General features: G+C 47.2%; 1 protein-coding gene across 2 annotated transcripts in view; it reads right to left on the bottom strand.

The window, feature by feature from the left end:
* LOC138286509 (4-hydroxyphenylpyruvate dioxygenase) overlaps positions 1–24,660 on the bottom strand; it is a 560,744-nt gene extending 536,084 nt beyond the window's left edge. For both annotated transcript variants that reach the window (XM_069226859.1, XM_069226860.1), the window contains exons 1-2: positions 24,598–24,660; positions 4,233–4,259 (exon numbers count right to left, since the gene is read on the bottom strand). In XM_069226859.1, coding sequence (XP_069082960.1) covers positions 4,233–4,259; positions 24,598–24,600 — 30 coding nt within the window. In that variant the 5' untranslated portion in view covers positions 24,601–24,660. The remainder of the gene's footprint in view (positions 1–4,232; positions 4,260–24,597) is intronic.
* Positions 24,661–27,285: the final 2,625 nt, after the last annotated feature.

The raw sequence follows: 27,285 nt of genomic DNA, 5'->3' as shown, positions 1-27,285 counted from the left end.
CCATTGGAAATGTCCAGTGTTGTTTTGTATTTTTTACGCACTATGTTGTTTATGAGTGCTGTGCTATGTGAGTTTTGTATAACATATGTGTGTGTATGACTGTTTAAGTGTCTGTAATCTAAGACTGTTCTGTATGAATGGTCCGGTTTAGCTTCTAGGGATAAGGGATTATTCATAGGTGAGACATAGGGTTCGATTACGCCTTGGTACTCCAGTTGTGCGAGGATTTCCCTCACTGGTGCTTTAGCATCATGTTTTATTGGATAATGAGCTTGAGGTTGAGGTTGATTTTTAATAGGAATTACATGGTAGGGGGAATCTTTGTCCCATCCTACATGATTGTGATATAACGCGGATACCTGTGCCAATGCCCAATCAATGGCGTAGGTTTCTGTGAGCTCCTCAGGAACAAGGGGCGAGAAAGAAGGTTTAATAAAATCTTCCCCATATGGGCATGTACGGACAAATTCAGGTGGCCAATCCTGCTGGGCCAGCAAAATATCATATATATTTACGACGCGGTCCCAAAAGATTGCGTCTATTGTGGGTTCAATGTCTCCTTTTGACTGTAATGTTACTTTGTACACCCTGTCATGTGTGGAGACATGCATGTCCGCTGTTTCTACTTGTAGAAAGTCATCAGTTGCTTTTACCTCCAGATGCTCTAGGAGATTTCGGTGTACTATTGTGACATCTGCCGCACTGTATAGTAGCGCTAGTGCCCACTTCCTGTTCTTCGAGAGAGCCTTCTTCTTGAGTGGCATGTCGCAACCGCTGCCACTTTTTTCTTTTTGAATTGGGGTTTTTGTTGGGGAAGGTTCCCTTCTCTTTTAAAAGAAACTTCTGTTGAGCATTGTGATTCCTGTCTTGGTTTCACGTACTCGCTCTGACCGCCCACCTCTCTCACTGCATTTTTCCGATGAGTCCTGAAAGGAACAAGATTGGCGTGTATCAGTATATTGATATCTGTCAGGCATTTTTATATAATCTCTATTTCTGAGATTATATCTATTCTGTGGGGTCTCCGTGTGCGGAGATTCTCCCCTTTCTTTTTTAGGAGTTTATTGTTTTGTATTCCAGTGTTTCTTATTACTCTCAGGAGCTTGCTTACTAAAATCTTTATTAGATTTACCTTGAAATTGTGGTTTTGTTGGCCTGGCCCCCAGACTATCTCGACCAATACTAGAGTAGGTCCCCGAGATAATATTTGACGGCTCACATTCTTGATCCTGTGGAGGAACATCACAGAGCTGCATGCGCACCGCTAGTGCAACTGATTCCCCTTTAAGGCTACTTATTATAATCAAGGATACCGTAGCAAAGTTGCTCATTAATTGCATCCCCAAATCCAAGGCCGGGGCAGTCCCGTATTCATCTTGAATTTGTTTCAACACTTCCGGCAAATGGGCAAGTGTTGGTGTACCGTGTGTGGTTGTATAGAGCGTGACAGTTATCAACTGTGGGAACCATCCCAAATGGCAAGCACATTGTTAATATTCTGTGTTTATCCTGAGGTCCTGTATGGGAAAATACTGCTTCCAGCGCATTTATTTTTTGAGCTAACCAAAACGGAATTTTGTCTCGTTTGGCAGGTACCTTAACCACGATCGATTGTACATTTGCAGGGTTAATGCCTGGCATCAATGCATGTGGTTGCACTGGTGCAGCACGTGCTGGGTTTGTGTTTAATGTTTGCATTACAAACTGTACTAATCATCTGTATGTTGCCGTTAGCTCAGCATATTAGCGACGGACTTCAGCTGCTGTTAGATTTGCTGCAGCAGGGTGAGGTGTATATGTGGCCAACAAAGGCCTGGTAGGACCATCATTACTTACAGGACCTAACCTAACGTGTAAAATTGTGTGGGGTAGGGCGCCATCAAGCCAATTATTATGTTCTTGATACGATAGAGGTATTCTTAAATATGCATATGCTCTGTATTATGCAGGTACTTTTGCAGGTGTATAGTGATGAAATGTATTTGTGTTCTGATCAACTGCTGGAAATGTGACCTAAGATTAGAAAAGTTCTGTTCTATAAGCTGTGTGCGCATCAACAACAAATGTGACTGGACCCCCCTGGGCCGTTAGGCCATGTGCCAATAAATGTGCAGTAAGGGGTGGTCTCATATTGACTGCAATTGCTACCTGTTGTGGATTCGCCATAATAAATGGTAAATTTGTTCAGAGATAATCACACCAAATGAGGATTATCCTTTTAGAGTTCAAGCTTGAACAACCTACAGCTTTAGTTAGGTTTTCCCTACTTTAGCTGAGGAGGAAATCCTCAATACCACAGACGTCTCCGTATATAGTACTGAGGTGTCTTTGTATATAGTAAGACAGAGATAAATTAGAGCCTAACCAAACGTTGGCAGTGCCATGTCGCGTAGGCTCTCATTATTCTAATGAGACTACTAAATTTGAGTGGCAGAATTTCAGCGGTGTGGGAGACTGAGTCTAACCCACTACAGGTGACATCTGTCGCTCCAATCCGTGTTTTGCTCCGGCCAACTAGCAGTGCCTCATCTCTACCCAAGTGCAGGGATGATAGGGCAGCCGAGGGCATGACACAATTAATTCCTCATGGAAATCGTGGTTACTCAGATCTCATCCGTTTCTCTCAATTACATTAGTCTCACAAATACAATGACAAGCAGAGGAAGTATATCTTTCAATAAGGTTTTAATGAAGCGACTGCATCTTAGACAATAAAGCATGTACTGCAATAACCAGGATGATAAAGCTTGACAGGATTCAAACTGTGACAAGGAGAGTAAAGCATAGAAATAACGATACCATATCGTCACTAGAGTCAAGTAGACTAAATCCTACCTAGACTATATTAGAGCACAGCATGTTAAGCTCTAGTTCTGTCCTTCAGGTTCCCCTGGGAATACATCTTCCCCCATACCTGAGTAAAGGCCTGAAGTCTGCATAAGCAGCTGTAGCGAAGCATTGAGCAATCGGCATACAGTCATGGTCATCTGGCTGGAATCTCCCTCTAACGTGTAAGGGACAGGAAAGTGTTTTTATAAGAAAACAGCTGATGTTCTGAGAAAATGTCCCCACGTAAGGATCTGTATTTTTCTATGAATACCAGAGACAAAACTTTTACCACAGTCATGGGCAACCTATCTTACTGCAGCCTTGAAAGAAGCACAGAGTAAACAAAAATGTCTTGTTTGAGAACATAGTGCTGGTCTAAGCAAGAACAGCTAGATAGAGGGAAATAAAACAAGACTGCAACAGTGGCTATTGTTAAAATAATGAACAAAGCTGAATAAAATATATCTAGGTTAAAGTGCACAGTTCCAGGCCTAGTGTGCTAACATAACGTGCATGGAGCTAAAACTAAAATGGCTACACAACAAGGCTGTAAGGCTCAGTGTCTCTACAATAGTTTGATTCATTTATTTCCCTTTCTGTGGACTGTCACTTATTATAATAATACATAATGAAAATTGTGGAACATACAGCATGAGCCTTGAGAGCTTGACATTGAATCCAAAATATTAAGAGGTCTGTGCCCATAGTTCAGGACATTGGGATGCTCTTTAGAATTAATCAAGTTGTCATAGTGATTGGTGCAGCAGATAGTTATTCCCTCATATATGTTTACAATGCTCAGGGCCCAGGGTCTTTCATTGGTCACCCATTTACCCAAAGGACTGCAAGCTCGTTTTTTTGGTATAGGTATTGTTTGATATGCCCCTGGACTAGGTGATATGCCACAAACTTGGATTGGTGAGTAGGATGTCTCATGAGGTTCATGATTTTTTGCTGTGCAACAGTGCCAGATGGCATGCAGAACTTATCACTTGTCAAGCTGGTGCCTACATGGAATTACAGTCGTACTTGATCATAGCGTAACTTGTTGGGCTTATGATCCATCATTCTGATGCTGCACCAATAGCAGATTGTGCTCTGTATAAATGACCCATAATAACAACACTAATTGGTCAAGGTAGTGAGATTCAGAGGCTCATGCTGGTCGGGGAAATGTCTTATGAGGGCAAGGAATGATTGCTGGTTAAGACAATACCTATTATGCCTACTTTGAACTGATCAGTGCAGTGCTCAAAAAGGTTTACATAGCTGCCTATGGGTAATGTTGGGCACATCCCAGCTCATACATCATGACAACACTGTGGTGTTTCTTTAACATCCCATGTGGTGCGAATTCTTCAGACCAAAGTATTTACATTCATTAAGTTAATACATCCACTTACTTTTTCTCCTTTGTCTGTGTAGGATGTCTACAAAAAAAGGAAAATGTTTTAGTTTAAAGCACACATAATTTTCCTGCATGCTCAATCATGTTAAGAAGATACTTACCTGTAACGCAAGATCTTCTGGTCCCACTTTGCATACAGTCTTTAACGTCAGAAATCTCGGAAAATGTCATATTTCTCAATTGGATTTAAAAAAGGGATCTTCTTCCCTTCACCAATACAGAACAGAAACCACATTAACTAAAGAGGTGGCGAATGTGATTTTAAGGAATGCTCAATTGTCAGGGCTAAATTCTGCTAAACCTCTCAAAAAAGACTCTTGTTTATTTACTGACTGCAGGGATTGACTGACTTTCAGCTCTACTTGGCTAAATACTAGTAGGGCAGCTTTATTAAAGGCTAGCACAACAATCCACTGGCAGTTTAGGACTGGTCTGCTGTAGATGGTCATCTGTTTCCTTATTTTAAAGGTTAGGGATACAAACATGTTTCTAAAGCTGTGTTGTGTAGGACACCTTTTATGGTGCAGCTTGTATTTTTAAACAAAGCTGGTCCATCATAGCACCACTGCACAACTCATGTTCGCAGGGTGCCGGCTTATGCAAGGGCCTCCATCTGCACTACTCTGGAAATCCCAACTCACCTCTACCTCGATGGTATTCTGTCCTAAGTGGTCACTTGGGCATGCTTTATTCTTCCACATGAAGACCGTATGGAGATACCAGATGAACCTTGCAGACTGTCGAAAAATATGTAATTAGATCCACAGCTGCTATTATCTATTAGGTTCAGATCGTTCATGCTCTTCATTTCCTGCTGTGGATCAGACCTACATTCTGCTGGGATGTCCTGGGTGGTCTCACCTTCCTATTCTGCGGCATGCTGATGAAATTGTTCTTAAGCGTATAGATCAATTAAATCTAAAATAATGTAAAATGCTGTAAAAGCATGTCTCCCTCCTTTAAAGGGGCAGTGGATCAGAGAGCCGACATCCTCAGTGGCTATTTCACACGATTGTGTATCATTCATGTTTCTTTCTCTCAGATTGTATGTCAGGATATCGAGCACAAAAATATCAGAATATCGAGTACAAAAATTCCACCATGCAAATATATTGTGAACAAAATATCAACACCCAGAATTTTGTGAAGGTAAGTATATATTGGTAATTTACTATTTTCTGAACTCCACATTCTTTTAGTCGATCTCCTGGTCACAATATTTTTGCTTGTCAATATTTAAAGCTTGATATTCCGGGAGTAAACCGTCTTTCATCGAGCGACCCTTGACCCTGCTTCAGGCAGGCCACTCCCCTGCACCACATGCCGGTGCTGCCGCTGCTCCAGGTTCCCTTTTTGTTATTTGTTTTTTTTCTGCTCCGCCGCTGCGTTCCTGCAGCCCCGTCCCCTCCCTCCACTTCAAGTTCCCTTTTCCCGCCGCTGCGTCCCTGTCCCCCTCCCCTTCAAGTTCCATTTTCCCGCCGCTGCGTCCCTGCGGCCCCGCCCCCTCCCTCCACTCAAGTTCCCTTTTCCCGCCGCTGTGTCAATGCGGCCCCGCCCCCTCCCTCCACTTCAGGTTCCCTTTTCCCACCGCTGTGTCCCTGTGGCTCCGCCCCATCCCTCCACTTCAATTTCCCTTTTCCTACTGCTGTGTCCCTGCGGCCCTGCCCCCCTGATCACCCATTCGCCCCTCCTCCCTGCTGCCCCTCCCTCCCACCTCCCCTTATATGGCAGCCGCTGCTCGGACGCATGCAGCGGGCGTGCCTAAGGCAAGCCCGTCTGCGCCCGTCCGCGCCCAGTCCGCGCCCAGACTGCGCCCTGCGCCAGGACCCCTGGGCCCAAAGACCACCACAGCCAGCAATGCCATTACACCGCCAGCACCCTCCGCGCACTCAACACCGGACGAGCGCATGCCTGCTTCCTGGCCTCCCCTAAGCACACTCAGGGACCCTTCACCTGCCGGAACTGCAGCCTCACCAGTCTCACCAGCCTCGAAATCGCCAAACCTCCTGCCGAGCCTGACCGCAACTACCTCCGATGCATCCTACTTAACACCCGCTCCGCACGCTAACATGCCGATCGACACCTCCACCCGGATGTCACCTTCCTGACGGAGACCTGGATGAACGCCTCCTCGGCCCCAGACATTTCCATAGCCATTCCGGATGGCTACAAGATCACCCGCAGGTATCGCACCAACGGTGTCGGAGGCGGAATTGCCATCGTCCACAAAAACACCATCAGAGTTCCGACCTGTACCGACCCTCAGCACCGCCGAACACCAGCACTTCCAGATCCATACCAACCCCAACACCACCCTCAGAGGAACCCTCATCTACAGACCCCCCGGACCACGGCCTCAGTTCTGCGACTCCATCGCCGACCTTGTCAGCAGGCACGCCCTAGCCTCCGCCGACTACGTCCGCCTCGGTGACCTGAACTTTCACCTGGAGAATAACAACACCCCAACACCACCGCCCTAATCGACAACCTCGCCACCCTCGGACTCAGACAACTCGTCACTACCCCAACACACTCCACTGGCCACACGCTGGACCCCGTCTTCTCCGCTAGCCCCCACGTCACCTTCAGCCACACCACCAAGCTCCCATGGACCGACCACTGCTGCATCCACTTCACCTTCCAGAAACCCACCACGCACCACCGCACCCAACAGATCCCCCGCCGCAACTGGAGCAAAATCAGCCAAGACCAGCTGAAGACCAGCCTCCCCCAAAAACCACCCACCAAACCCACCAATCTCGACCTCTGGCGCTGGATCGACAACTGTGCCAACACTCTCACCCCGCTCAATAAACCTTCCAACAGAGGTGCCAACAAGAGAGCCAGCTAGTTCACCTCGGACCTTCAAGCCTCCAAGCAAACCTGTCGGAAACTGGAGAGAAAGTGGCTCCTCGAACAGACACCGGACAACCATGCCGACTTCAAGAACACCATCCGCAATCACCATCACCTCATTAGATCTGCCAAGAAAACCTCCTTCAAAGACCGCCTGGACAACAACGCACACAACAGCAGGGAGCTCTTCAACATCGTGAATGAACACTCCAACCCCAGCTCCAGCACAAATGACATCCCACCTTCACAAAACCTGAGCAACTCCCTTGCTGCCTTCTTCCACCACAAAATCACAGACATCCATGACAGCTTCAACAGCGAGACCACCCCACCAATCACCGACCCCTCAGACTCTCCACCCACTTTCAACTACGACCCTCTGCTCGTCTGGGCCAACGTGAACGAAAACGACACAATCAAAACCATGGGCACCATCCAATCTGGATCTCCGTCAGACCCATGCCCGCATCACATCTTTAACAAGGCAAGCGCCACCATCGCACCCCACCTCCGCAAAGTCATCAACATCACCTTCGAGACCGCGACCTACCCCGAGAGCTGGAAGCATGCTGAGATCAAACCCCTACTCAAGAAACCCATGGCAGACCCGAGAGACCTCAAGAACATCCGCCCCATCTCCCTGCTCCCATTCCTGGTCAAGGTCATCGAGAAGATCGTCAACAGACAACTGACCCACTACCTCGAAGAAAACAACATCCTGGACCCATTCCAGTCAGGGTTCCGCAGCAACCACAGTACTGAAACCGCCCTCATCGCCGCCACCAACGACATCAGGGCCCTGCTTGACAACGGCGAAACTGCGGCCCTCATCCTCCTGGACTTCTCGGCCGCCTTCGACACCGTCTGAAACTGCATCCTACGCACACGCCTCCACAACGCAGGGATCCGGGACAAAGCTCTGGAGTGGACCACCTCCTTCCTCTCCGGCAGAACCCAGAGCGTCCGCCTCCCCCTTTCTGCTCCGAAGCCTCCAAGATCATCTGCGGTGTTCCCCAAGGTTCATCCCTCAGCCCTACACTTTTCAACATCTACATGGCCACGCTCACCCGTGTCGCCCGGCTGCACAACCTCAACATAATCTCCTACACCGACGACACCCAAATGATCCTCTCCCTCACCAACGACCCCCTCACCGCCAAATCCAACCTCCACAAAGGAATGAAGGCCGTCGCCGAATGGATGAGGAACAGCAAACTGAAGTTGAACTCAGATAAGACAAAGATCCCCATCTTCGGCACCAACCCCTCAGCCTGGGATTACTCCTGGTGGCCGACCGCTCTGGGAGCAGCCCCAACACCCACCAACCACGCATGCAACCTGGGCATCATCCTCGACTCAACACTCTCCATGACCAAGCAAGTCAGCGCCGTCACCTCATCCTGCTTCAACACCCTCTGCATGCTCCGCAAGATCTACAGATGGATCCCCACAGATACAAGAACAGTCACCCAAGCCCTCGTCAGCAGCAAACTTGACTACGGAAACACCCTCTACGCAGGAGCCCCAGCCAAACTCCTCAAACGACTGCAACGCATACAAAACGCCTCTGCACGCCTGATCCTCGATGCCCACCGCCACAGCCACATCACTCCCCTTCTGAGAGACCTAAACTGGCTCCCCGTCAACAAAAGGATAACCTTCAAGCTCCTCACCCACGCACACAAGGCACTCCACAACACCGGTCCAGCCTACCTCAACAGACGACTCACCTTCCACACCACGTCCCGCCAACTCCGCTCAACCGACCTCACCCTCGCCACCGTCCCCCGCATCCAAAGAGCAACTACTGGAGGCAGATCCTTCTCCCCCCACGCCGCCAAGACCTGGAACACCCTTCCCTTGCCCCTACGACAGACCGAAGACCTGCTGACTTTCAGGAAGCGGCTCAAAACCTGGCTATTTGACTAGTAGCAGCAACCTCCCCCCACTCAGCGCCTTGAGACCCTCACGGGTGGTGGTACGCTCTAAAAATACACTGATTGATTTATTGATTGATTTCATTTAGCCTTTGTTATTTACCTGAGCTTGCCGTGTGAGGGAATATGCATTTTCACAATTTTCATGAAGTTTGAATAATAGATGTTGTGTGCACCATGAGGCTGACTCCAGAGGGAGCAAGAGCACCAGGGAAGTGCAAGTATTCCATTCACATTTTGCATACCCTGGACCTTATATATTATTCTCATTTGCAAACCAGGCATCTGTATTTGCACATGACTGGGCTTCAAATTGCAACGCAATTTCTGGTGTGTCTATATACAAATAGGGCAAATTGTATGTTACTTGGGGGGTCGCAAAACGACCTACCTTATGAATATTAATTAAGCAGGTCATAATTTCCAACTCCCTGTGCTTGGGTGGGAATAAAGGGAAGGAAGCCTGCAAGGGACACCACCTCCATACCTGCACTTGCACTCCGAACAGGAAACATATTTTTTAAAGTGATCCGTGTCCATTAAAGACACTGGTGCTAGTTGTTCCTGTTTGGGACGTTATTGGAAAGCCGGCAGTCCCTTGGACCACAGCTGGCTCCCATAGAGCCTGCTGTCTTGATTCCAATCACACTGGGATATGAAGTACCAACCCCTTTCAGGTGTTGCTAGCTGATCAATGATTTTGAAGGTATTTGATCAATGATTTGTGACTGCAGTTGAGGTCACAGACCATTGATACAACCACTTCAGAATCACAGATAGGAGAGAGAAGCCCCTTTCATGTGATACGGACCGGTCACAAAACCCCTTTTATGAGTCAGAAGGGCAGGTAATAATCATGGTAAAACAGTATTTTGCAGTTGGAAACCCTTTGAGTTTGTGAATCTTAGGCTTTGCAACTGCAGAATACCTTTGCACATCAAGCCACATGTAGGAAGGTAGCCTCTTTCTAGCACTGTTACCCCCACTTTTGGCCTCTTTGTGAGTATATGTCAGGGTGTTTTTACTGTCTCACTGGGATCCTGCTAGCCAGGACCCCAGTGCTCATAGTGAAGACCCTATTTGTCAGTGTGTTTTATATGTCTCGCTGGGACCCTGCTAGCCAGGACCCCCACTGCTCATAGTTTGTGGCCTGAATGTGTGTTCCTGTGTGACTAACTGTGTCACTGAGGCTCTGCTAACCAGAACCTCAGTGCTTATGCTCTCTCTGCCTTTAAAATTGTCACTATAGGCTAGTGACCATTTTCACCAATTCTAATTGGCACACTGGAACACCCTTATAATTTCCTAGTATATGGTACCTAGGTACCCAGGGTATCGGGGGTTCCAGGAGATCCCTATGGGCTGCAGCATTTCTTTTGCCACCCATAGGGAGCTCAGACAAATCTTACACAGGACTGCCACTGCAGCCTGAGTGATATAACGTCCACGTTATTTCACAGCCATTTTACACTGCACTTAAGTAACTTATAAGTCACCTATATGTCCAACCCTCACTTAGTGACAAAGTGACTAAGTGTGAGGGCACCCTGGCACTAGCCAAGGTGCCCCCACAGAGTTCAGGGAAATTTCCCCGGACTTTGTTAGTGCGGGGACACCATTACACGTGTGCACTAAATATAGGTCAATACCTATATGTTGCTTCACAATGGTAACTCAGAATATGGTCATGTAACATGTCTAAGATCATGGAATTGTCCCCCCATGCCAAATCTGGTATTGGGGTGCCAATCCCATGCATCCCCGGGGCTCCAGCATGGACCCCAGATACTGCCAAACCAGCTCTCTGGGGTTTTTGCTGCAGCTACCACTGCTGCCAACCCACAGACAGGTTTCTGCCCTCCTGGGGTCTGGGCAGCCCAGTCCCAAGAAGGATTTCCTCTGAGAGAGGGTGTTACACGCTCTCCCTTTGGAAATAGGTGTTAAGGGCCTGAGAGGAGTAGCCTCTCCTGGCCTTTGGAAATAGGTGTTAAGGGCCTGAGAGGAGTAGCCTCTCCTGGCCTCTGGAAATGCTTTGAAGGGCACAGATGGTGCCCTCCTTGCATAAACTAGTCTACACCGGTTCAGGGCACCCCCTGCCCTGCTCTGACACGAAACTGGACAAAGAAAAGGGGAGTGATCACTCCCCTGTCCATCACCACCCCAGGAGGGGTGCCCAGAGCTCCTCCAGTGTGACCTCTGCCATCTGAATCCAGAGGTGTGAGGGCACAATGGAGGCCTCTGAGTGGCCAGTGCCAGCAGGTGATGTCAGAGACCCCTTCTGATAGGTGCTTACCTGACTAGGTGGCCAATCCTCCTCTGAGGGCTATTTAGGGTCTCTCCTGTGGGCTTTTCCTCAGATAACGAATGCAAGAGCTCACCAGAGTTCCTCTGCACCTCCCTCTTTGACTTCTGCCAAGGATCGACACCGCAGACTGCTCCAGGACACCTGCAAAACTGCAATAAAGTAGCAAGAAGACTACCAGCGACATTGTAGCACTTAATCCTGCCGACTTTCTCGACTGTTTCCTGGTGGTGCATGTTCTGGGGGCTGTCTGCCTTCACCCTGCACTGGAAGCCAAGAAGCAATCTCCTGTGGGTCGACAAAAACTTCCCCCTGCTAACGCAGGCACCAAACTTCTGCTTCACCAATCCTCTGGGTCCCCTCTCATCGTGACGAGCGTGGTCCCTGGAACACAGGTGCTGGATCCAAGTGACTCCAACAGTCCAGTGGTCCATCTGTCCAAATTTGGCGGAGGTAAGTCCTTGCCTCCCCTCTCCAGACAGTAATCCTGTGTACTGCGTGAACTGCAGCTGCTAGAGCTTCTGTGCACTTTTGCAAGGAATCCTTCGTGCACAGCCCAGGTCCCCAGCACTCCGTCCTGCATTGCTCAACTCGCTGAGTTGACCACCGGCTTCGTGGGACCCTCCTTTGTTGTGTTGAGACGACTGCCGTGCTTAGTTTTCTTGAACCCGTGTTCAAGTACTTCTGTGGGTGCTGCCTTCTTCTGCGTGGGCTCTCTGTGTTGCTGAGGGCCCCCTCTGTCGGCAGCACCCATTTTCTTCAACTGCAACCTTTGCAGCTAGCAAGGCTTGTTTGCAGTCTTTCTCAAAAGAAACAACTCTGCATCCTCCAACACGCTGTGGGACAACTTCTGTGCAAAGGAAACTTTCTTGGCATCTTCTGTTGTTGCAGAATCTTCAGCTTCTTCCACCCGGAGGCAGCCATTTCGCACCTTCATCCGGAGTTTCGTTGGCTCCTGCCCCCCCCGGACACTTTCATGACTCTTGGACTTGGTCCCCTTCCTTTACAGGTCCTCAGGTCCAGGAATCTGTCTTCAGTGCTTTGCAGTCAGTTGTGGTCTTTGCAGAATCTCCTACGACTTTAGTGTGTTTCTGGGGAAGTAGGGTTACTTTACTCCTACTTTTCAGGGTATTGAGGTGGGGTATATTGGACACCCTTAGTGTTTTCTTACATTCCCAGCGACCCTCTACACACTACACTAGGCCTGGGGTCCCTAAGTGGTTCGCATTCCACTTTCTTAGTATATGGTTTGTATTGCCCCTAGGCCTATTGCATCCTATTGTATTCTAAAGTGTTTGCACTACTTTTCTAACTGTTTACTTACCTGATTTTGGTTTATGTATATATTTTGTGTATTTTACTTACCTCCTAAGGGAGTATATCCTCTGAGATATTTTTGGTACACTGTCACTAAAATAAAGTACCTTTATTTTTAGTAACCCTGAGTATTGTGATTCTTATGATATAGTGCTATATGATATAAGTGGTATAGTAGGAGCTTTGCATGTCTCCTAGTTCAGCCTAAGCTCCTCTGCTATAGGTACCTCTATCAGCCTAAGCTGCTAGAACACTACTAATATACTAATAAGGGATAACTGGACCTGGCACAAGGTGTATGTACCATCAGGTACCCACTATATGCCAGGCCAGCCTCCTACACCACCTGTTCTCAGGTCAGAAGTATAATGTGATTTCCTCTTAAGGGGCCACGGTCGAGTTTGAGCGTCATAGTACTGATCTTGCAGATGCATAGATGAAAATGACTTTTCACTCCAGAAGGCTCTACATAACAGTCTAAAGCAGGTAGAAAAGGTTGGTGGGATGTCTCACACAAGAATCTTGATGTGGCTCGCCATCTACTGCCTCAAGATTTATCAGCCATGCAAGAAGATCAGCATAGTATTTAGTCCTGTGAACACTGACCATGTTTGGTCTTCTTATGTTGCTGGCCCTCTCCAGTGCTTAATTTGTAAATAAAAACGTGCAGATTCCCAAAGCCCTCCTCTTAATCACGCAGCTGCTGAAATTAAATGTGAGAGCCCGGAATACTGAGGCAGCGTCAGCCATTTCGGGCCTCTTCAATCCATTTAGCCTCTTTATGCCCCTTCAGCTCGCTCTTGCAGCTTTCTCCCTTTGTGAGTTTTTTTCGTTTTTCTCTTCCTCCGTCTTTCCCATATATGTGTCTTTTGCTCCAGTAAATGTTTCAGGCAGGAAAATAAGTGCAGGTGTCCCCGCACCAGAAGCAAAAACAACAAGTGATGGACGGAATGCTGAACATTGTCAAACACTCACCCCCAGTCATAGATCTGGGTTTAATCCATCGTTTTTTTGCTCACCATGCCACCCCAGCTTGGACCCAGCCATATGCAAATCAGTCTTGACCCTGTTCCTCATGGGAACAGTCCAGACCGAACTGCCAAGCCAGGTCCTCACTGGACCGGAAACAAGCATCCTGGGACCGGTTTCGGGGTTTCACCCCTCATCAGCCAGGCTAGCTTGAATCCAGTGGCATGGGAAGCACGGGACCCACGTCTGGGCATACCCTTCCCACTTAGGGCGACAAAGCAAAAACAACAAGTGATGGACGGAATGCTGAACATTGTCAAACACTCACCCCCAGTCATAGATCTGGGTTTAATCCATCGTTTTTTTGCTCACCATGCCACCCCAGCTTGGACCCAGCCATATGCAAATCAGTCTTGACCCTGTTCCTCATGGGAACAGTCCAGACCGAACTGCCAAGCCAGGTCCTCACTGGACCGGAAACAAGCATCCTGGGACCGGTTTCGGGGTTTCACCCCTCATCAGCCAGGCTAGCTTGAATCCAGTGGCATGGGAAGCACGGGACCCACGTCTGGGCATACCCTTCCCACTTAGGGCGACAAAGCAAAAACAACAAGTGATGGACGGAATGCTGAACATTGTCAAACACTCACCCCCAGTCATAGATCTGGGTTTAATCCATCGTTTTTTTGCTCACCATGCCACCCCAGCTTGGACCCAGCCATATGCAAATCAGTCTTGACCCTGTTCCTCATGGGAACAGTCCAGACCGAACTGCCAAGCCAGGTCCTCACTGGACCGGAAACAGAAACCACGGGCTCAAATTAAGCACTGGTCCTCTCTCTACTAAGTCCCGCAACCATATGAGTCTACAGATACAGTTACAACGACCTTCAGACAAAGTTGTTTTCCAACTCTTTACTTATCTGATAGTCGTCTTCATGTAGCCTGTGACTTGACCTAATGTTTTATGGGTGGTGTTGTTGTGTACATAAGTATGCGTTTTGTAATACATGGCTATTTTCTGGAGTGGGTTATGTTCCAACTTGTTACCAGAAAACAAGGTCCAGGGAGAGCGGCACGCTGGGTTGGTGTTGGTGACAGGGCTTAAGCTTACCCTAGGGGTGGTTTAGCACAGCTAGAGATCTTCAGGCGGGCCTCTGCAGCCAGCACAACTAGGAATGATATTCCACCGGAAATACCAGAGTTGCAGAGAAGATCTATATATTATGATCATCTTTTTCCTCTTCCGTGCACGTTTAAAGTTTTGCTTATTCAAGTGAATTTAGTTTATTTCGGTTACAATTTAACCAACACGCATATATATACAAATGTAAAAACAATACGCTTGAATAAATACATAATTAAGCAATAGCCAGTCTTGATATAATAATCACGCAATTAACAAGACCGTTATCCAGCAAAATCTACCCTTATCTTAATTGCAAAACGCAGAAAACAACTCTTGGTAGTTTCATCGTTGTGAAATCATTATCCTTAGAACGCACCACAATGCTATGCGTATAAAAACGATCCTAATTAAAAACAGTCCAGAAAAGATGGTATTTGTTTTCAATTTGTTTTTATATAGGTACTGTAAGATTGAATAGGGCACTTTTATCCACTCAGCAGTACAAAAGTAATGCAAAAAAGTACAGAAAACAAAGGCAACAGTACCTAACGAAGTACAGATGCATTTACAGTCAAGTCAAGCATATTGAAATATTTAGTGAAAAGACAGAGGCAATGTAAGGAAATGCCTCCTTGGCATAGTTACCCCCTGACGTTTTGCCTTTGCTGATGCTAAGTTATGGTTTGAAAGTGTGCTGGGACCCTGCTAACCAGGCCCCAGCACCAGTGTTCTTTCCCTAAACTGTACCTTTGTCTCCACAATTGGCACAACCATGGCACTCAGGTAAGTCCCTTATAACTGGTATCCCTGGTACCAACGGCCCTGATGCCAGGGAAAGTCTGTAAGGGCTGAAGCATGTCTTATGCCACCCTGGGGACCCCTCACTCAGCACACGCACACTGCCTCACAGCTTGTGTGTGCTGGTGGGGAGAAAATGAGTAAGTCGACATGGCACTCCCCTCTGAGTGCCACGCCAACCTCACATTGCATGTAAGTCACCCCTCTAGCAGGCCTTACAGCCCTAAGGCAGGGTGCACTATACCACAGGTGAGGGCATATGTGCATGAGCACTGTGCCCCTACAGTGTCTAAGAAAAACCTTAGACATTGTAAGTGCAGGGTAGCCATAAGACTATATGGTCTGGGAGTTTGTCAAACACGAACTCCACAGTTCCATGATGGCTACACTGAAAACTGGGAAGTTTGGTATCAAACGTCTCAGCACAATAAATGTACACTGATGCCAGTGTGCAATTTATTGTAACATACACCCAGAGGGCACCTTAGGGGTGCCCCCTGAATACCAACCCGACTTCCAGTGTAGGCTGACTAGTTTCTGCCAGCCTACTACATACCAGACATGTTGCTGGCCACATGGGGAGAGTGCCTTTGTCACTCTGTGGCCAGGAACAAAGCCTGTACTGGGTGGAGGTGCTTCCCACCTCCCCCTGCAGGAACTGTAACACCTGACGGTGAGCCTCAAAGGCTCACCCCCTTTGTTACAGCACCACAGGGCATCCCAGCTAGTGGAGGTTCCCGCCCCTCCCGCCACTGCCCCCACTGTTGGCGGCAAGGCTGGAGGAGATAATTAGAAAAACAAGGAGGAGCCGCCCACCAGTCAGGACAGCCCCTAAGGTGTCCTGAGCTGAGGTGACTCCTGTTATTAGAAACAGTGGCGTAGCGTGGGGGGTACAGGGGGGGCCGGCCGCACTGGGCGCAACAACTTGCCTTGCCCCAGGTGCTGACAACCCACGCTACGCCACTGATTAGAAATCCTCCATCTTGAGAGTGGAGGTTCCCCCCAATAGGATTAGAGATGAGCCCCCTCCCCACAGGGAGGAGGCACAAAGGGGGTGTAGCCACCCTCCAGGACAGTAGCCATTGGCTACTGCCCTCCCAGACCTAAACACACCCCTAAATCTAGTATTTAGGGGCACCCCAGAACCTAGGAAACTAGATTCCTGCAACCTTAACAAAGAAGAAGGACTGCTGACCTAAAGCCCTTCAGAGAAGACGGAGACGACAATTGCCTTAGCCCCAGCCCTACCGGCCTGTCTCCCAACTTCGAAGAAAACTGCAACAGCGACGCATCCAACAGGGACCAGCGACCTCTGAAGCCTTAGAGGACTGCCCTGCACCCAAGGACCAAGAACAGCGGCACTGTTCAAAACCACGTACTTCTTGGCAACAAAGAAGCAACTTCCAAAGACTTCACGTTTCCAGCCGGAAGCGTGAGACTTCACCCTCTGCACCTGACGCCCCCTGCTCGACCTGGAGAAAACCAACACCTCAGGGAGGACTCCCCGGTGACTTCAAGCCCGTGAGTAACCAGAGACGACCCCACTGGGCCCCCACAGCGACGCCTGCAGAGAGAATCCAGAGGCTCCCCCTGACCGCAACTGCCTGTAACAAGGGCCCCGACGCCTGAAACCAACACTGCACCCGCAGCCACCAGGACCTCAAGGAAGCGAACTCCAGTGCAAGAGCGACCCCCAGGCAACCCTCTGCCTAGCCCAGGTGGTGGCAGCCCCAAGGAGCCCCCCCTGTGCCTGCCTGCATCGTTGAAGTGACCCCCGGGTCTCTCCATTGCTTTCTATACAAAACCCGACGCCTGTTAGCACACTGCACCCGTCCGCCCCTGCGCCGCTCAGGGTGTACTTTCTGTGCCTTCTTGTGTCCCCCCCAGTGCCCTACAAAACTATCCCTGGTCTGCCCCCCGAGGACGCAGGTACTTACCTGCTGGCAGACTGGAACCGGGGAACCCCTGTTCTCCATAGGCGCCTATGTGTTTTGGGCACCTCTTTGACCTCTGTACCTGACCGGCCCTGAGCTGCTGGTGTGGTAACTTTGGGGTTGCCTTGAACCCCCAACGGTGGGCTGCCTATGCCCCAACTTTGAGACTTGTAAATGTTTTACTTACCTTCAAAACTAACCTTTACTTACCTCCCCCAGGAACTGTTGATTTTTGCACTGTGTCCACTTATGAAATAGCTTATTGCCATTTTTACAAAGACTGTACATGATATTTTTTTCATTCAAAGTTCCTAAAGTATCTAAGTGAAGGACCTTTCATTTAAAGTGTTTATTGTAAATCTTGATCCTGTGGTTCTTAATAAACTAAGAAAATATATTTTTCAATATAAAAACCTATTGGCCTGGAGTCTTTGGGTGTGTGATCCTCATTTATTGCCTTTGTGTGTACAACCAATGCTTAACCCTACCCTCTGATAAGCCTACTGCTCGACCACAGTACCACAAAATAAGAGCATTAGAATGATCTACTTTTGCCACTATCTTACCTCTAAGGGGAACTCTTGGACTCTGTGCACACTATTTCTTACTTTGAAATAGTATATACAGAGCCAACTTCCTACAGGTAACAAAAAAGATGTAAACTAAGGGGCATATTTAAGAAAGGCATTTTTCATGCGCACCTTAGAGCCCCCCCCAACGCCACCATGTGTGCGCCGTATTTAAAATACGGCCCACAATTGTGATAGTTAGGGGACTAGCGCCATCATTTTTCAAGCTAGTTCGTCGCTTTGCAGGATTAGCATCAAAAATGTTAATGCTAATCCTGCAAAGCCCATTGAGGCCCATTGTAACCAATGGAAGCCTCCTTTTAACGCCTGCCCTGAGCAGGTATTAAAAATCCCGTAAAAAATGACGAAAGAAAATCTGTTAGATTTCTTTGCACCATTTTTTCAGCCCCTCTAACGGGAGAATGCCCCCTTTGCATAAATTATGCCTGGTGCAGGCATAATGTAGCGTAAATGGTTACTAAGTGGTACAATGCGTTATATTTTGTAAATATGGCGGGGGATTTTGGCCTCGTTGGGCCACATTAGCGAACAAAAACTGACGCTAATATGGCACAAAGAGGTGCTAGGGGCCCCCAAATATGCCCCTAAGTATGGAAAATTGGGCATAAGGAAATGGTAAATAACCAAAGCAGCAGGGTTAACACAAATGTAAAAGGCAGAGAGAAAAGAGTTAAACCATCGTAGCGTACAGTGCAGAAGCTGAGTCAAAGTACATGACTTGGTCGAGCTAAGTGTGCAGCGCCAACTGGAGGGATGCTCGTCATCTACGTCATGGTATGTAGAGATAGACAGTCTTCAAAAGAGCACTATGATCATTTGAGATTAACATTATCTCCGAGAACGAGTAGTATAAAGATTTTTTTTTATTTTTCATTCATAAATTCCACATTCTCAAGACCCAAATGAAATAATACTTTTTAGAGAAAAATAAATAGACGAGCTGGTTAAATAGTCTTCTTATGCTATGCTCCCTTTAACTGGGAACCCCTTCTTTACTGCAGACAGGAGCATGGTGCAGCCGTAGGCACGCCCTGAGAAAGGAAGATATGAGGGTTGCCTGGGACAGGGGAGACGTAGACAGTCTGAAAAATTTACAAGATCCATACTGTCACAGGTTTACTGAAATAAGCCTCGAATATGGGTAGGTTGAATAAATGTACCCTCATTAAAAGGTCTCTTTTTGTAACCCTTATATTCCGCACCAAATAGCCCCTGTCGCAAGAACTCACTGAGAAATACAAATCCTTGACAGTGTGGCCCACTTCAAAACAATTGCACTACCACACCTAGTATATGTTCTCCAGAAATTCCCATTACTCAAACCCCGTACATGGTTAAAGCATTGACTTACTAAAACACGTTCTTATCCATGGCTTCACAAAACCATACGTATAACATCTGACAAACGGTTGTAGTCACCAAATGATGGGAGAATGGGCATAGCTGACGTTTGTCTTTACTATTAGGTGTCGTCTTTACTACTAGGCAACTCAGATATTAGCCATCAACAACTGGTTAGGTAGTAGATGGCACAATCCGATCATCTGCCTAGAAATAGCAATCCTGGACCAGGATAATATCCTACTATTGTTTTACGGGAATCCTGTCCTGTGTACCCTCCCGGAACTCACTAGAACGACTCTACTTGCATTGCAGTTTGCACTGACATAGATGGGTTGGGATCGCAAACTTACAGTTGAAACACCACTGTGGAGAAGGCGATGGCTACAACACAAAGCCTCTCTTCACAATCATTCTGTGACCTCCACATTGAGTACTCCTTACATAAAACCCAGTCCTTTGGATACTTGCAACTATGCCACACCCTAGACCCACACAAAGAGGCTCTTAGCAATGTCCGCAAATGCAAACCGCCAGTGACCTCAATGCCCAATAGGTAAGGGAGGGATATCAGGAATCTACAAAACACTTGTGAATAACACCCCGACCCTTTCTTGATATTACAAACCAGCTGGGTGGGATGGTTGGGACTGCTGGAAAACCCTGATGGGAGAGATGCATACATGTCCTCTAGGACCCTGGTTATTTCCTCCAGACTCTGCCTTATCCAACTACAATTCCTCCACACAAGTTACCTTACACCCCTGAGACTGTGGTGAGCCAAAAAAGCAGAGTTGCCATCTGGCCATAGATGCTCTAGCCACACGCCCACGTCTTAAATGTGGTATGGGAATGACCTCTAATCAGACAATACCGTGGGTGGTGTTTGCGGCCTTGTCATGGGTTTTGGGGATGCTGATTGACCCTACTCCATAAGTGGCATTGTTGGGCATCATAGGCAATATCCGAGATCCCTGGTAGGGATTGGGTCAATACTCATCAAAAGAGACATTGCTAAATCCTGGAACTCTCCATCCGTGCCCTCCGTGTTCAGTTGGAGCAATACAATAGACTGGTGTCCCATCTTTGTATCCAGGGGATGTTCAAGAGAAACACCAAAAGATATAGGGAAATGGCTAGCATATCATGGGATGGGCTAGGCTATGAGGGATTGTATGTGGGGAATATGTCTTGCTGTACAAGTGCTAATTACAGTCTAGTGGTTATGTTTGTAATGTTGTGGTACCTGAATAAAACGAATACAATTTTGGTTATAGAAATAAAAAAATTAAAAATTAAAACATTGCTAAACAGTTGTGCAACTTTAAATACCATTTAACTGAGGCATTGTTTAGTAAACCATGTTTGAATATTACAGTATTTCAAATAAGCATTTGCAAAGCCAATCAGCCTCACTTTGAGTATGCTGTGCGGACTAAGCTGTTGTCTTTGACAATATGGGAGGATTTTAAAAAGCAAAGTCAAAAGTGGCAACCAGCCCTTTTAAAACTATAGAAAATATAGGGGCAGAAATATAAAAAATGTTAATGGTTACAAACGCTCCAATTCGGCATTTTTCAATGTTAGAATGTCTTTTCTTATGTGCTAATCTCTTTTTAGAAGCCAAAAACTTTTTTCTGGCTCATAAAAGGAGATTCTGAATGGATACCGATTTGGAGTCTAGATGGGGCGTGATGTAGGCATCCCTTCCAGATTCTGAATCAGTATCTAAAATGTCAGTGGTTTGCTATCAAAATCTTATAGCACAACATTGATATTTTACAGACACCTCAAATGATGTGGTAACCCATTCACAAGAAAGAAAGGGTCTCTTTGGTTGAATAAAGTACTAGGCCACAAAACACATACTTGCCAACGATGGCAAAAACTGTTCTGTAGGTCTGGTATGGTAAAAAGGGGACAACTGACATCGCTCCCATCACCTAACAGGCCTAATTATGACAATCCTGACTCCTCACCAGCACTGGGCCTTCAACATCTGGAGATACTCTCTGATTTATTCAAACACATTTTCTACAACTGGATCTCCAAAGCACTGAACAAACAGATACTGATAAAGACAACATCCAGGGTTATCCACAAAAAAGAACACCTGCTGGATTAATGACAACATTAAAAGAATGAAGACACAATTCAACATACTACATCTAACAATGGCAATCAGATATTGGATGATAGCATCAAAGTCAATTACAGTAGATCTCCCTACCGTTTCTCTCTCTTTTCAGGCCTGCTGATTACCATACACATTTAACAAAATACCTCAGATTGGACAGCCCAAGGCAGTAACCTGTTAAGTGGACTATGATCATAAAAAAAACTTGACTGGCCTGAAGAGCTGCTCTTACTGCTGCCAGCTTACTGAAAACTGTTACTGAAAACCGTAAACTGTGCGTTTATCTCGCACACCTCTTGATCCACCACAATGCTAAGCGATGTGTACCATAAAAAGATACCCACAGCTTGGTGACCGTCACTCACAACATGGAAACACGTCTCACATAGACAAGAGCCTTCCAGCCACATAGCCGACATGCTAAAGCATACTGTTCATGCATGCAAGCACTTTAATGTCCGCTTAAGGATAGTAAGCGTTACATAAATGTTGCAATACAAGACAATACAAATAATGACCAACCCCTTCATCCAGTGTTTCATAAGTCATTGATGGGTGGAGGGATCTATAGAACACCCATTTAAGGGCTAGGGCTTGCCAGATGGTTTTGGTGAAGTAAATGCGGTTCAGATAAACCTTCGGATTTGAGGATGATGCATCTGACGAGAGGAAGATGGGTTTTAAACTTCGAAAGAGACTTGCATTGACTTTTAGCCTTTGGACTAGAAAGCATTTGATTGTTTTGTAGTCAATACAGTGGTGGTCTTTGAGATTACCTACGGATTTCTCATCAGAGATTTGGGGACCGGAACACCAATCAGCAAGCAGAGAATGAAACACCTGCTCGAGCGAGAGGAATATCTATTGACCTGCTTCTGTGACCAAGCCTAGTAGGTGCATGACTTTGTGACAAAGGATTGGCAGGTTCAAGACTGGATTAGTCATGTTGGACGAGTGGTCTTTGGTGACTGAAGGCTTACTACTTAAGACGAGATACTTTTGCAGATATTCTTAGTTACATTTGTGCGATTTCTAGCTAATCCAAGAAAGAAAACTGTTAGGTATAGTCATATCCTACTATGTCACACCCTTATTAAGGTCTTAATAATTAAGTGTCGGCATTCCCCTTGACCCTTGTCTTCTCGTCAAGTCCCATGTTATATCTCCTTTTTTGAGTAGGATGTATTGTCACAGCCCTACCCCCCACATTGCAACCTTCATCATCGTCTTGTGTCACTGCACATCTGTCCTGCTGCCTTCCTTACATTGCACTGTTCTGCACTAGCTGATCCTCGATTTAATCTGACAAGTTTTTTACTGTACTGTTCCCTCCTTGCTGGAGTCCTAGTAGACCACTGTGCGCTAGTTGTGCCCTCCCACTGCACCCTTCACTACCAAAGACTCTACCCAAAACGTCTGCTTACCTCATGATCTCACTTTTCAACCTATATGCCAAGATTCCCTTAACATGCTCCTGTTCTAATCATGTTCCTATATGACACCCTTAAATATGGCTGAACTCACTATGCTCCAATGAGGTGACCACAGCCCACTGTTCTTCACCAGTGAGACTATCACCTAACCTTAGTCCTGTTCTAACAAGGTCTATAGTGCCTTTCTTACCAACAGTGATACTACCGTTAACCTAATTCTAGCTCTGGAGAGTTCTGAAACTGCACCATTTACGTTGGGCAATATTGACCCTGAACCTAGTCTAGAGAGTGCCATACATAGCGCCCTTACCACTGGTGAGGCGAGTTCTGTTCTAGAAAGGTCCACACACTGCATTGTTCAGCATTAGCGAGATTTCCCCGAGCCCCAGCCCGGCTCTGTAGAGCTCTGCACTCTGCGTCCTTCACTGCCACTGAGGAAAACCCTAACCCTGGTCCTGCCCTTGACCACTGCACTCACTGATTGGCCCCTGATCAAGGACCTAATCCTAGATCTGTGCTATAGAGCTCAGTCGACTGTTGACTCAGTGTAGGGATGTCTATATAGCCCAGATGTCTAGACTACACGTTTAACAAAAATCAAAACTCCAAGTAACCCTAATCCCCATGCAGAGAGCTCTTCACACTGCATCGTTCATTTCAGGAAAGACTGTCCCTAACACGAGTAATAGTCTACAAAGATCAAAATAGTGATTCATTTATTGCCCAAAATCCTTGTCCTGTTCATTACACTGCATATATGACTGTGAGACTGCACTGAACAAGAGTACTGCTCTGAAGAGATTTGTCCGCTTCATTGTTCCCTACAATAAAGAATGCCCTATTAATAGTACTTTTCTGAACACCGCATACATTATAAGCGACTGACCCCTTGCTCTAGGACACTAGTCCTGTTATGTTATGGTATACTGCCAGCGAGGCTGCTTAAAAAGATATACTAGAACAACACCATGAAGACACCAAGTGCAAACTTTATCACCATCGACACTACCACTAACTCCAGTCCTCTTCCAGCAAGGGCCTTACAAAGTACCATTCACCCCAAGTGAGACTCCTCCCAACCATCTTTCTCCAGTAGATGTGCCTCTGTCCTTTAAAGTGTCAAAATAAAACAAGCCTGTCCAGTTGAAGGAGTGCCACAGAGTGAAATCTATACTACCAGCAAGACTCATCATGTTCAAAGACACTCCCTGTCTTCCCGCGGGGAGATTCACCATATTCAAAGAACCCACCTGCAAGATTCACCATATTCAAAGATCTACTTTAAACTAACCTTCGGCTTTTACATCTGACAACATAAACGTAACCTTCCTGCTCTATCTAGCTAGTTCCCTCCAGTGTGCTCTCTGCCACCAAGATTATTTAACCTAACCCCACTGATGTACTGATAGTGCCCAAATTCCACCCTTCGCCATTTGCAGGACATTCCTGTTACACTTGGTTTACCACTGTTTTCTCCCATAATGTCTGCATTACTTGGTAGTTGGAAAAGCCCAAGTATTGAATAACAGTCTACATTACAGAAATATTTTCAAACTGTATGCCACTTTTGCCCTAAACACCAAGGCAGGGGGTCCATGAGGAAGGCATCGAACTTACCATGCTGAATGATTCTTGTTAGACCTCCACAACCCAACACGAATGTAATCCAGCAAAGAACACTTGAAACAGGCGAGCTCCAAGATAAACCAAAAGTTCAGATGCATGATTGGCTGCCCAGAGCACGCCCACTTCTCCTCCCTTAGTCTCAGCCCCTCACATGTTGCACGTGCGATTTGGGGAAGCCATCCCCCAGCAGACTTTGAACGTGTATGTGCGCTTAACTCTTTGAACCTTTCAACTGAGCTGTCTCTGCATTCGTGTTTGACCTCATACAATAGCACAGAGACAAGGACACAGATGTTGAGAAGAATACTCAGAATGTAGGGCAGAGATAAGAGGGCGTCAATATTTGAAAATATAGAAAAGGCTAATCAGAAAAGCATAAATAAATTAGACCCTATAAAAGCGCCAGCCTTTCGAAAAAGAAACTATTTGTTTTTATTCAGCTCGTACTATTACAGATGTGCTGAAAAGTTTTAAATAACAGGTATAAAAAGTGATCAATTTAATGTTACTCAGCCGGTCTGCTGTTGAAGGACGAGAGACTGACTTGTCCCCGCCGGGCTACAAACACATAACAACAGGTGCGGTGTTTAAATGATTATATAGTCCATTCGTCATGCAGTTTAACAGTGCAGTGAGACCAAGTTTTAGTATTACCATATCCGACATGTGTGTCACCTTCTTTCTGAATCTCACCTTCACAGCTTTCGCTGTCTGGCTAGAGTTTGTCGTCAAACCGCCGCACAACATACAAGTACACAAACTAACAGAACAGCTCTTTTGGACACACCATATCTGCCAAACTGTCATTCAGCTAACGTTTGGTAATGGCTAACATCAGCGTTGGTATCAGCCCACGGCATTTTTTGAATATCAATACTTTTGAAAAGTAGTTAACACATCAATTAACTGATTTTTATTGTTAAGGGGGACAGGGAGCTGGCACAGTGTAATCTTAACTCAGTGGCGGGGGTTTGTGTGTGGGGTAGGTAAGTATTCGTTAGTTTCTCAGGTAAGTAAAGCACGTACAAGTTCAGTCTCCTGGGCATAGGCAGCCCACCATTGGGGGTTCAAGTTAACCCCAAACACCCAGCACCAGCAACACAGGGCCGGTCAGGTGCAGAGGTCAAAGTAGGGCCCAAATAACATAGGCGCCTATGGAGACTAGGGGTGCTCCGGTTCCAGTCTGCCAGCAGGTAAGTACCTGAGTCCTCGGGGAGCAGACCAGGGGGTTTTGTAGAGCACTGGGGTGGGGGGGAGGTCACAAACAGGCACACAAAATATGCTCTCAGCGGCACAGGGGCAGCCGGGTGCAGTGTGTGAAGTAGGTGTCGGGTTTTAGGTTGAAATCAGTAGAGAGACCCGGGGGTCACTCTGGCAAAGCAGGCAGGGCACAGGGAGGCTTCTCAGGCTAGCCACCGACTGGGCAACGATGCAGGTCACCTTGTGGTCATTCCTGCACCGGTAGTTGGTTTCTCTCGGGCCTGGGGACTGCGGGTGCAGTGCTTCTTCCAGGTGTCGGGTTCTTTGTTCCAGGGCAGACGCGGTCAGGGGGAGCCTCTGGATTCTCTCTGCAGACGTCAGTGTGGGGGTGCAGGGAGGTCATCTCAGGGTGTCCACATTGTTAGAGTTGCCTGGGGGTCCTCTCTGAAATGTTGGTTCTTCTGGACACGAGCTGGGGGCGTCGGGTGCAGAGTATTGGGGCCTCACGCTTCCAGAGTGAGGCTGGAGTCCCTTTAAAGTTGGTTGTTTCTTTGTTTCTTAGACAGAGCCGATGTCCACAGGATTTTCTTGGTCCTTTGAGTGCAGGGCAGTCCTCTGAGTCGGCAGAGGTCGCTGGTCCCGCTGGATGTGTCGCTGTTGCAGGTTCTTTGAGTCTGGAGACAAGCCGGTAGGGCTGGGGCTAAGTCAGTTGTTGTCTCCGTCGTCTCTGCTGGGCTTTCAGGTCAGCAGTCCTTCTTGTTTCAGTTCTTCAGGAATCTGTTTTCCTGGGTTCAGGGTTGCCCCTAAATAATCAATTTAGGGGTGTGTTTAGGGCTGGAGGGCAGTAGCCAATGGCTACTGTCCCTAAGGGTGGTTACACCCTCTTTGTGCCTCCTCCCTGTGGGGAGGGGGGCACATCCCTAATCCTATTGGGGGAAATCCTCCAAAGCAAGATGGAGGATTTTCTAAGGCAGGGGTCACCTCAGCTCAGGACACCTTAGGGGCTGTCCTGGCTGGAAGGTGACTCCTCCTAGTTTGTCTCATCATCTCCCCGGACTTGCCACCAAAAGTGGGGGCTGTGTCCGGGGGGGTGGGCATCTCCACTAGCTTGAGTGCCCAGGGGCATTGTAACATGAAGCCTGAGCCTTTGAGGCTCACTGCTAGGTGTTACAGTTCCGGCAGGGGGGAGGTGTGAAGCACCTCCACCCAGGGCAGCCTTTGTTTCTGGCCTCAGAGAACACAAAGGCTCTCACCCCATGGGGTCAGAAATGCGTCTCTGTGGCAGGCTGGCACAGACCAGTCAGTTCTGCACTGAAGGACTGGGTAAAATACAGGGGGCATCTCTAAGATGCCCTCTGTGTGCATTGTGCAATAAATCCAACACTGGCATCAGTGTGGGTTTATTATTCTGAGAAATTTGATATCAAACTTCCCAGTATTCAGTGTAGCCATTATGGAACTGTGGAGTTCGTTTTTGAC

The sequence above is a fragment of the Pleurodeles waltl genome, chromosome 3_2 (assembly GCF_031143425.1).
Source record: "Pleurodeles waltl isolate 20211129_DDA chromosome 3_2, aPleWal1.hap1.20221129, whole genome shotgun sequence".
Taxonomy (NCBI): domain Eukaryota; kingdom Metazoa; phylum Chordata; class Amphibia; order Caudata; family Salamandridae; genus Pleurodeles; species Pleurodeles waltl.
The sequence above is the reverse complement of the archived record's forward strand: the minus strand, read 5'-3'. Positions and strand labels throughout refer to the sequence as shown.